The sequence below is a fragment of the Mytilus californianus genome, unplaced genomic scaffold (assembly GCF_021869535.1).
Source record: "Mytilus californianus isolate M0D057914Y unplaced genomic scaffold, xbMytCali1.0.p SCAF_1, whole genome shotgun sequence".
NCBI lineage: Eukaryota > Metazoa > Mollusca > Bivalvia > Mytilida > Mytilidae > Mytilus > Mytilus californianus.
In genome coordinates, this window is record NW_026262581.1 from 97,435,395 (window position 1) to 97,448,293 (window position 12,899).

The following is a 12,899-nucleotide window of genomic DNA, read 5'->3' on the forward strand; positions in this document are numbered from 1 at the left end:
TTGAGATATAAACCAAAAACTGCATTTTACACCTATGTTCTATTTTTAGCCATGGCGGCCATGTTTTTTGATGAAACAGAAAATAAAACACAAACTTTATTCTAGATACCCTAAAAATTATTCAGCTTAAGTTTAGTTGGAATTGGTTCAGTAGTTTCAGAGAAGATGTTTGAAATAGTTTACACCGGACGGATGACGAGGACGGGGGATGCCAAGTGATGGCAAAAGCTCAACGTTCCGAAATGAACGGTGAGCTAAAAAGTCTAAAATAAACAATTAACAATGCATAGACTCGATAATATGCATCAACAATTCGTGTGCATTTTTGTCTAGACGACATCTAATCAACCATCAAGATGTCTTCCGAAGACTGCCGACGTTCATATAACCCGATATAAACATAAATATAAATATAAACAGATAGCGACCACGTGCAATTGGAATATTCTTGGTCTGTTTGATTTCATATTGTAGGTTAATAAGTATGTTCATCACCGTTTTTACCTGTATAAGAATGATTTTTTGTGGATAGAATTAGTCAACCAAATGGTTCATCCTTGTTTCACTTTCAATGTTGACATTCTTTTCCTTTTAATAGCTGAATACATGTGTAACCCATCTCCAGCTAGGGGGTTAAATTGGAGGTCACATGAAAACCGATTCAATGAGGTCAAATTATTCACTATGTTTCTTAGCTTATTTTGACAAAATTGAACCAAATGGGTTGCTAAAAGCTAATTATTATTTCATTATATCCCTTTCACAAATGATTGAAAAGAAATCATATTTTAATTTTTTGCACATCTCGTAGCTAATGCCCCTTTAAAACCAATGCTTTTCCTATGTCTTTAATGAAATGAATATCAAGATTTTCCTCCAATACACCATGGATATGACTATTTGAGGACTCAAAATCAAGTAAATTTCACCCAAATAGGGAATTAAAAATTGCAAAAAAGGAAAAAAGGTGATAAGGCTTCTTAGTGACCGGTGATTAGTTTGGATAAGAATTCACATTCTTAAGTGAAAGACTTCCCAATGCTCAATTGATATTTTTCTATTCAGAGGGGTTCATTTATCCCGTATACATAATCTTGTATTTGTAAACCCAAAGATTAAGAGGTTATCTGTATAAATAAAAGGCAATGTTGGTTATAAAATGAGACAGGAACTCATTGATATAATTAACCAAAAAACATCTGTTGTCACATATGTATAGGGTATTTTTAGTTACGAGACAACTAGGTAATCTGGAATTTCCAGTACATGAATATCCAAAAGAAAGACTGACTCAATTATAACATCAACCCCACTTTTTGAATACCAATAAGATTTAACTGTGACAGTTTAAAAGAGTGTTAGACTATTGGACTAATTATAAAAGTGCGTGACCTTTAGAATACAACAATTCAATCAACAAAACATACCTTGCAAAACTACTTGTAGTGAAAATATCTTCACACAGATCTTGAGGATAATATATATGTATGTCATCGGTTGAACGTTTTCTTCTCTTTCCAAAAGCAGACAGAAAGGGTGGGATAGAGATGGATACAGGTGCAGACACATAGGGTATGGGTGCATCTGATAAACTCTCAACACCACCACTGAAAGGGGTTACTGGATTTCTCAATACAATTCCACTTTTTTCAGCAGTCCATGTACCATCTACAAGTAATGATTGACAGTGTCTTATTCTATAAGGATGTCAAATTTAAATGAATGAAATCAAAATCTACAACTACAAAACAATTTTTCTAATCTCTAATAGTCCTCTTATTTAAGCCAGGTGTTACCTGTGAAAGAGGATTAAGTCCATATTATTTTATAAACAAATTTGAGGGAAATAGTATGTTTGACAACATGCCAGCCTTCATCAACAGAGGGAATGAGCAAGTGCAACTGTTGTGTTTAGATTTTGGACTCCCTAATGTATTGGTTTTTCTTTTTATTGATTTTCTTAGTGTTTTTAAGACTCAACTATTCATATTTATATATAAAAGAACTTTTTTTAAAAATTCTTTATTGTTCTTATAGCTTTTGAGATTGATGCATGACTTTTCATCCATTTTTTCTCTTTTTTTTTGGCAATATGATAGAATTCCTTACATGTAGACCACATGAAGAAAATAATTGATTGCTTTACCTTGCTCTTCGTTGAATGTCCACAATGAAGCTAGACCCTGATCATCAACACTGTAGGTTCTGCTCCAGTGGGACTTTATCTCCATCAAACCTAAATACCTGTTCAATTAAAAATTAACATTAATTATATAGTACATAATAATTCTTTAAGGCAAATAAATAGTTAAACTCAGCATTTACAGGCTTCCATCTTTGTTTTTATGTCAGTGTCAAAACTTTCCACTATTTTGTGCAATATTATTGAGCAATCTGGCCTTTAACATGTAATTTCATCCCCATACATTGGGAAAGTGTATGAAAAAAATTTGCAAGTTATACACTGTTTACACTAGGGACTATATTCGTAGACAACGAAAAACCAAAGGACGATAACTGTGTTCTCGGACCTAATAGAATACAAAGTCTTGACCAAATCTAATGAAACTTTGCATGAACAAAGCTTAGGAAATTATAAGATAGTTGGCCAAGTTTCATGGCCATAGGATATATATTATAGAAACTAGAGCCATTCTAATATAAAATTTGGATGTTTTTATTTTGACGTTTAAATCAAATAATTTCAACTATCAAGATTTGGGCCTAAAAAATTTAAATATTGCAAAAATTTGCTTTTTAAACGCCCTTAGATATAACATATTAAGTATTAAAAGCAACTGAACACTCATTTGATTTATCAGATTTAAGGGGACATTGAATGCGAATCTTTAATCAGCCAATCATTCTGAGTGAAACACTTTGATAACAAGTTTCTTCCACAAGCATAAATTAATGCAATTGAATCAAAATGTTGCTTGTTATAATGATTTAATGTTTTATCAACTTGTAATGTATTATATAAAATATGAATAAAACAATGAAACTTCAATGTTTTGCTAAGTTGAGGAATGTTTATAAATAGGTTGTTGTATAAAATCGGAATAAAATCAGGAAATTATATAGATTTGAAAACATCAAATTTGACCATGTTCAGAAATACTAGTTTAGTTGATCTAAAAATCATTTTAATAATCTAAAGTAAAAAATACTGGAACTTTTGAAGGGAAAATAAGATTTGGTGTTAAGGGGGGGCAGAACCTTTTTCCGGACGTCAGGATCGGCCATTTTTAAATCGGGAAATTAGGACGCCTACAATTAAACTCTGGCATTTTGGGAAAAAATGTGAACAAGATTCTCGATTTTCATATTTTAAGCTCCCAAAATCATGATTTTTGCTTGTCGGGATGACAATTTTTCCTTTAATTACACCTTATGTAAGAATCCTGGGTTTTGATTGGTTGATAGCCAGTGTATTTTTCACCAATTTACTTTTATCAAATGAATATCGTTCATTTTTAAACAGCACCGGGGTATATGCAAAAAGGATATGCCTTTTTTACCCTCTCTGCCGTGGTATTTGCCAAAAAATACTCTATCCGACTGGACGCTTGTAATGTCACGATCATCAATGCGTTTTATGTCACGATCATCAATGCGTTTTGTACGTTAACATTCGGTGTAATTAAACAGATATAGCATGTTCTTGAGGGGTATTTGCGAAAAATACCAGTCTTGAGAATGAATTTCCCTCGCCTTACGGCTCGCGAAATTTAACATTCTCTCGACTGGTATTTTTCGCAAATACCCCTCCTTAACATGATATATCTGTTCAAAATTCTTCTTAATATGTGTATTAAGTGTATAATTCGTGCAGAAAAATAATGCAATTGAACTTAAGTTACCTGAACAGAGAGCTTAGTTATTTACACATTTCATCGGTAAACAGGAAAAATAGGTCAATATTTAGAGTTATCTCACATAATCTGTTCTAGATCTATATAACCTGACCAAGGATTTGTATAGTATAGGATTTGTGAAGAGAAAAAACTGATTTGATACATTTCACTTTCGTACAAATATAACACACTGAAATACATTTTCAGCTCAAATTTGTGCTAGGGGCATTCTTGGAACTTAAGATCTTAGTCAAATTTAAGGTTTAAGGACAGCACAAACATCTTTACATACTTGGATTCCAGTCAAGGTCAAGGTCATGTGCATTGTATTCATTCTTATTCATGGAGTGCATATAATGCGCCCTGCTGGATTCATTTTCAATAGGAACGCTATTAACCATAATTTTGGAAAGCCAAATAAATCATAAACAAGGAAAATGTGTCCACAGTACACAGATGTCCCATTCGCACTATTATTTTCCATGTTCAGCGAACCATGAAATTTGGGTCAAAATCCTTATTTGATATACAGTTTAGGCAGATCATATCACAATGAACATTTGTACTTAGTTTCAAGTTGATGCGACTTATTCTTCCTCATAAACTACCTTGAACAAAATGTGAATGTACTTTTTATACAATATCACATTTCTAAGTTCAGTAAACCATGCGATCGGGGTCAAAACCTTAATTTAGCATACAAGTTAGAAAAATAATATCATAAGGAACATGTGTACGATGTTTCAAGTTGATGTGACTTCTACATCATCATAAACTACCTTGACCAAAAACTTTAACATGATCCGGGACGGACAGTCGGACGCACAGACCAGAATATGTAATGCCTGCCTACTATCGAAGGTGGGCATACAAACTATGTAGCAATAAATCTAACAAACAAATATTAAACAAGTAAATTCCATTTTGATTAAGAGAGTCAGAACCTTTTTTGATTTTTATCTTGACTAATTCCAGAATTTATCGACAAAAAAATTATACCCCAAGGACAACATGTATCAGTCCTTCTGGCTGGCGGGCGGTCGGCTGCCAAACAGTGTCTGTTTATTAACATGAAAACGCTTTGATGAAATCTTTTCAAAATTAGGGAGCAACTATCTAACTTCAAGCGGGGGTTATGGTTTTTTGTCTGAGTCAGAAAAAAATTTTCACACACAGCGCGAACATTTTTTTTTAGTTTTTTGACGCTATCAATCAAATTATTCTTTTCAAAATTTAACACTCTAAGGAATGGGGGTATCTGGATTCAGAATATATATTTTTTTGTCATCTGCTTGACCATAATTTTTTTTTTCGTCAAATTAAGGATCAGAATATTTTTTTAGGAAAAAACCATATGTAGTCTGGACTAAATGTAAAGGAAATACCCGTAAAAGTTTATGCCATATTTATGTGGAAAAAAGGAAAATGTTTGACAAAAGTGTTGCAGGAGGAACTGATGAACACTGCGAGCAACCCAAAAGAATTTTGGCGAAAGATCGGCAAAATCGGTGTGGGAAATGAGCGTCAAAACAATATACCAATGGAAGTAAAATTAAGTGATGATTCCTTATGTAACAATCAAAATGTAGTAATAGATACATGGAAGAATAATTTTTGTGATATGTTAAACTAAAATCATAGTAATATTAGCTTAAATTCAAACCAGGTTATTTTTGATAAGTTTTTAGATAATGTAATTACAATAGATGAGGTTTATAATGTTTTGAATTTATCTAAAAATGGCAAATCCCCTGAGATATTCAAGTTGATTTGTTTAAAAATAATACTGCTTTGAACGCATTGACACATATTTTTAATATTTGTTATGATTCTGGTAAAATTCCATCTTTGTGGAGTAAGGGTATGATAACGCCAATTCCAAAGTCGTCCACTTCTGACCAACATGATCCTATGTCATACAGGGGAATAACTTTAGCCCCGTCATCATATGAACTTTATTGTGGAGTACTTAATGCTAGACTTACTAGTAAGCTTGATGATTTAGACTGTTTAAATGATGAACAGAATGGTTTTAGAAAAGACTGTAGCACTACTGATCATTTGTATACATTAACAACTATAATTGAAAGCAGATAATTAAGAAAGCTTTCAACTTTTTGTGCATTTATAGACTTTAAAAAAGCCTATGATTGGGATAATAGAGGCTTATTGTTCACTAAACTTGAGTCATTAGGTATAAGTTCGAAAATGTTAAAAGCGTTACATGCTATTTATAAGAATGTACAGTCATGTGTTAAAATAAATGGCCATCTGACAGAATGGTTCAATGTAAATTCAGGATTAAAGCAAGGGTGCATTTTATCACCTTTTTTGTTCAATATTTTTATTAATGATCTTATTGATGACGATATTATTTCTGTACTTGTATATATATATATATATATGCAGATGACATTGTATTTATGTGTGATAATGAAAAAGATTTACAAAAAATATTAGACATTTTAAGTCAGTGGTGTAACACTAATGATCTTGTTGTAAATTTATGCAAGTCAAAGATTGTTCATTTTAGACCCCAGTCAGTACAAAGAACAAAGTTTCAATTTATGTTTAATGATCATAGCATAGATATTGTAGAAAAATATACTTATCTGGGACTAGTGTTAAATGAATATTTGAATTATATAGATATGGCAAAAGCTGTTGCTAAGTCTGCCAGTAGGGCATTAGGTTTGTTAATTGCCAAAAGTAAAGCTAACGGTGGTTTTGAGTTTTCAATTTTTACAAAACTTTTTGATACACTGGTTATGTCAGTTATTGAATATGGTGCCTCAATATGGGGAGCTAGGGAATTTACATGTATTAATGCAATTAAAAATAGAGCCATGCGATTTTTTATGGGTGTTGGAAAATATACCCCAAATTTATCTTTATATGGAGATACGGGCTGGATGCCATGTATAATTAAACAATGGTCATGTATTTTTAGAAATTGGTCAAGATTTTTGAAAATGAATAATACCAGACTAAATAAAAAAGTGTTCTTATGGGCAAATAGAATATGTAACAGTAAAATTAAAAACTGGAATTTTAGACTTCATAGTAAATTTAGAGAACTTAATATTGAAAATTTTTGTAATATAAACTGTGCTTTTAATAAAAATGATATTAAAAATATTGAGAATAATGTTTTTGATATGTACAAGAGAAAATGGTGTAATGATTTAAACACAAATGATCGCAGTAAATTGCGTACTTATAGGTTGTTTAAACAAGAATATCATAAAGAAAATTATTTAAGTGTTCATATGCCACGAAAATATAAAAGCGCCTTTGCTAAATTTCAATGTGGTGTGGCGCCAATAAGAATTGAAACAGGCAAATATGAAGGTTTTTTTTGTGAAAATAGATTTTGTTTTAATGACTCATGTATCCAACAGAAACTCATTGAAGATGAGAAACATGTTTTACTCAAATGCCCTTTATATTCACATGCAAGACAAGAGCTTTTTACTAGAGCAGTTTCTTTTAATAGTGGTTTTTTAGACTTAATTGATAATGAAAAATTTATATTCTTATTTTACAAATGAAAATTTGTGCTTTTATTCTGCCAAAATCTGCCATGATATTTTAATTCAAAGGAAGAATGTTTTATATAGATAAAAAAAAAAGAAGTGTTTTTTATTTTTATCGATTTGTATAAAAATATTTGATTTGATTTGATTTGATGTTAATCTGTCGGTTACGGCTTACCGCTGTTACAAAATACAAACTTCGTTCATTACACACATTGCTACAAAGGTCATCCAGTTTCTTCAAGAGGGTCACCATGTCTTGCTAACTAACAGTTTTATAGCAATCGATATTCAAAAGACATGTAATCCCATGGAAAAAAGTATGATTGACCTGTTTTTCTGAGGTTAGAGGCCATGTTTATCATTTCAGGATTATTCTTTTGTTGTGATCCGGGATTTCAATGTTTAAAGATCAGGATTTCGGGATTAGGGCAAATTGAGTTCGGGATTTCGGGATCAGAACCCCTTCTGCCCCCCTCTTAATAGGACTTCTTATGGGATGTCTTCAGATCTTACATGAGCAACATACAAATCTCAAGTAGCAAAGTGAAAGATCAGATTTTAATAAGATTGACTATCAAGAAAACAAGAAATCAATTTTCCTTTTCATTACTTGAAATAATTGATATCCATAAAACAATACCCCTAAAGGTACTGTTTTTTTAAAATATTTTTCAAAAAATGATATAAATATATTAAATTATGAACCCCACATTTCCTGAAAATATATGTAGTTATTCATATTTTTTAAAGTGAATTATGCATGTCTTTACATTTAACTCTCTTCTAGAAAAATTTAAGATAATAACATTTTTAGCCATCTTATCTTTTTTATACCTTCAGAAATTAATAAATGTTACTGGAAATTTGCAATTGGATACAAGAATATTTAAATTCAAAATAAAAATCCTTAATTCTACTATCTTATTTCTTCCTTTAATATTCTATACCTATAGATGGTTTCCAATGATGTAATCGGTTTGGAATTATTTTCCTTGCTCTCTATAATAGAGGGCAAACTACTTATTTGACAAACCAAATTTATACATGTAGAACAAGGAAGTCTGATAAAACATCCTTACATAAAATCCTAGTAATAAATTATACAAGCAAATATCGATTTTTTAGAAAATTATATTTTGGAGTCTAGCAGTCAGTTAAACAGGTTGAATTTCTTTGATTTATGAAATAATTTGTCCTCTTTGGACTTAAACATAGCTGCAAAGGGAAACAACTCTAACTCAAATTGCATGGATGAAAAACTATCTATTGAATATATCCATTTAACCCTTTCAAAGGGTGACATAGTAAGTATAATGTTAAACCTGTGTGTAAACGTAAATGTTAGAAAAAGAGAATGGCAAGTATAAAACATATTGGTAAAAGTCTTAAACCTCCTAGAAATGTAATAAAGTTTTTATGGATGGACATACATTTTTTTTATAAAACACTATGATAACCAGCTGCATAATACTTTTTGAAATAAAATCAGAATTCAAACTTTTGCCAAATGATATACACATGACAATTGTATACTATAAACATTTCAAATTTGGAGGTTGCATCAATATTAATGGATATGATAATGTCTAGAGGCAATGAAACAAATATAACAAGCATTCTGAGAGTATTGCATGGCAATACATAGTCCCCTACTGGTTAAAAATTCATTGTACTGGAACAAAATGCTAACTTGATCTATAACTTGTCATGGTGTAAACTTTATAACAAATATCAAGTCAATATCTTCAAGCATGACGAAAAAAGTGATGAAAACTGATTATTAAAGTGAATTTTCTAGGTCCAAGGACCATAACTCTCCCCAAAAACATCAGACCGGAACAAAATTCGAACTTGATCTGTTACTTGTCATGATAAAAGTGGGACGAAAGATACCAGAGGGACAGTCAAACTCATAGATCGAAAACAAACCGACAACGCCATGGCCAAAAATAAAAAGACAAACAGACAAATAATAGTACAGATGACACAACATAGAAAACTAAAGACTAAGCAACACGAACCCCACCAAAAACTGGGGGTGATCTCAGGTGCTCCGGAAGGGTGAGCAGATCCTGCTCCACATGTGGCACCCTTCGTTATTACAAATCCGGTAAATAGTCTAGTTCGTTAAGTCACATTCGTGAAATGGGAAGGGTATTGTAGTTACGACATAAGGAAGATATCCGATATCATCTGTGAAACGGTTATTCCATAACGGTCAACCAACTCGTGATGGCGTCCTTAAAATTTACGAAGGGATGATTTCAACTTCACCATTTGGAACTCTTGGCTTAATAGCGTCCTTGTGAGCAGCAATCCTCTATCAAGGAAATCATGATAGGAAACACAAGCCCGGGAATATCGTATCAATTGGGAGATATATACTCCGTATGCAGGCGCTGCTGGAATGTTGCTACATAGAAATGGAAAGTTCACAATTGGGAAGCTAAAATCATCTCTTTTGTCGTAAAGTTATATACCAATTTTCAAATCAATATCTTCAAGGATGACGAAAAAAAGTGTGGAAAACTGATTTGCCGGACTGATGGAATGCAAACCTAAAGTCCCCTTCGACTTCGTCGGTAGATAACTAAAAATAAGAAGATGTGGTACGATTGCCAATGAGACAACTCTCCACAAGAGACCAAATGACACAGAAATTAACAACTATAGGTCACCGTACAGCCTTCAAAACAATTCAAACGAGAAAACTAACGTCCTGATTTATGTACAAAATAATGAACTAAAAACAAATATGATATACAAAGATTCTTCCAATCAGTATTTATTCCTTAACCAATAAAAATAGGGATAAAAAAAATGAAAGAGCAAAAGGGGAAATTTGTTGTAGAAGATCATCACTAGAAAGTCAATACATGTATTTTTTACATACATGCATGTACAGAGAGATAGATAAATAAAAAAATATAATACAAGGAACACAAAAAATTAATGTTGTAATATAAATAACTCACCTTTCCCATATCCTTAGTTCATCAATACATCCTTCAAATCCTTCACTGATTGGTTGGTCTTCAGAGCCATCTGGTGGCGGTTGCCATTTTCCAAGGGCAAGTCTTCCTTTTCCACTGAAAGGATTTGTACCATCAAGTTCAATCAGATCTCTTGTATAGGCTCCATTGCTATCAAATACATATACATCAAGATAATTATTTCCATCATAAACTAAAGCAATCTGGCTCCATTTGTTATCCTCCAGACTAAGATCAGGTTCATATTTCATATCCCCATATGTAATCACAACTTTTCCATAATAGTTTTTGATAGCAAATGTTTTTTCACTTGTATAAGATAGGATTGTTCCATAGCATTTTGCATCATGACAAGTCTTGACAAAGAATTCAATGGAGACATACTGGCTGTTGAAAATCTGCACATTTTCAGTGATCATAGAAGCATCATTATTACAGACAGTATTACCTGGTCCGATACCTGCCACCAATGTTTCATCAATACCCTCACTTTCTACTATAGAGCCTCCTGGTATTATTTTATTAGGGTCAAATATAACACCAACTTCTGCAACTTTCATTGTTGTTGTTTCCATTGTTGTTGTTGTTGATAGTGTTGTCTGTGTTGTGCCAGTTGTTGTGGTTGCCAATGGTGTTGTTTGAGTTGTTGTTGTAAGATCCATGGAACATGGAAGGTTGTGACTAAATGAAGAACAGTCCATACAACCTCCACAAATTCCACCAATTGGTGGTGAGCTGCAACAGTAATCTGTTCCAAGTTTAATTCTTGCAACAGCAATATATTTTGTGTAGAAACTATGGCGTCTGATACGAACAACAAAGCCTAATGGGTTGACAACAAGTCGAATGACAAATTCTTCTGGTCTGTGGATCACAAACTTACATCCACCTTCAATACTAATACGTTTTCTATGTTCCACAGTTACATTGACTTCTTCACCATCTACCCAGACAGAATCATTATTGGACATATAGACAACTGTAGTTTGATGAACTTTAACTGACACTGAATCCATGCAAACTGACTGCCTCTTTCTCCACTGACATGATACTTGACGGACCTGAACAAAAATATGTTTATTTTACTGGACTCAAAAAATATTGCTTTATATAATATATATTAATTTGCTATAGACAACATAAATTTGATGATAAAAGAAATAACTTGAAACAGAACTTTCTTGAGTTCAAATATTAATGCAAAAATATCCTACAGGATGAACATCTGGATTTGTTTTTTTATTTAGAACTAATATTGTTAAAAATATATGGTTGTGTAGGATTCCAAATATGAAATGCATGCACCATCAAATCCAAATTCAAATATCTTGGGTAACTTTGAATTATCCTTTCTAAAAACTAAGTAAATAAAAAATATTTAGGTCCAAATTCACAGACTTAAATAGGAATACATGAAATATATCAAATAATATATCAACTACTAGAATTAGTTAATGATTATTGTCATCACATTCCTGACCTTGTACAGTCATTGTCTAGTGTAAGGTACTGAGTTCATTAAATAAGTTTAATGGCACAAAATTCCAACATGTTTGGCAGTTTTAAAGGCTTATTAGGCCACACCAATTTGATTTTTAGTTCTTCGGACAAAAGCTCAAAAAAATATGGGGTGAGCGAGCGAAATTTTTTTGATTGTATTTATTTCTTGAAAATGAGTTTTGTTGAGGCGGGTGCTCTACAAGTGGTGCGAGCGGTATAATTTTTTTTTTAAATTGTGCGATTTAGAATATTTGTACATGTTAAAACTGGGTTACTTCAAAGAAAAAGGAGGATAAACATGCTCTTATGCATATTAGTTGATGTATTTGTGCCTGTAGTACAGTCTGTACCATACCCAACTTTTTGGTTCGCTTTGGTTAAGTATAATTTTGATTATTTTCGTCAAATAAGCTTTGACTGCGTGAATTTTCATTTAAATTCATACATGTGTATATATTAAGGAAGCATATCAGATGCAGTTAAGAAAGAGGAATTATGTTAGTTAGGTAAATGAAATGTGTTGAATACAATTAAAATATGTGTATGTATTCCAAAAAAATGCCCATGAAAAATATTAAACATCTTTTGAAATAGTTGTTTTCATTATATGGTAATGATTGTTTATTGGCTGCTTGACATCCAGTTGGAACTATTTATCCATAATAGGATCAACATAATGAATGAGGTGAATATTTCAACAACATCCTGAGTAAGATAATTATATTGCTATGCATGCAGATCTCAATGTATTAAAACATTTAATCCCGCTGCAAATGTTTGCACCTGTCCTAAGTCAGGAATCTGATGTATAGTAGTTGTCGTCTGTTTATGTAGTTCATACGTGTTTCTCGTTTCTTGTTGTTATATAGATAAGACAGCTGGTTTTCCTGTTTGAATGGTTTTACACTAGTAATATTTGGGGCCCTTTATAGCTTGCTGTTCAGTGTGAGCCAAGGCTCCCTGTTGAAGGCCGTACCTTGACCTATAATGGTTTACTTTTATAAATTGTT

At 32.1% G+C, this 12,899-nt stretch overlaps 1 protein-coding gene across 1 annotated transcript in view; it reads right to left on the bottom strand.

The window, feature by feature from the left end:
* The window catches only part of LOC127738444 (uncharacterized), a 144,779-nt gene that overhangs the window by 13,208 nt on the left and 118,672 nt on the right, over positions 1-12,899 (bottom strand). Inside the window, exons 61-63 of the mRNA XM_052249693.1 lie at positions 10,372-11,450; positions 2,147-2,244; positions 1,428-1,668 (exon numbers count right to left, since the gene is read on the bottom strand). Of these exons, the coding sequence (XP_052105653.1) occupies positions 1,428-1,668; positions 2,147-2,244; positions 10,372-11,450 (1,418 nt within the window). The remainder of the gene's footprint in view (positions 1-1,427; positions 1,669-2,146; positions 2,245-10,371; positions 11,451-12,899) is intronic.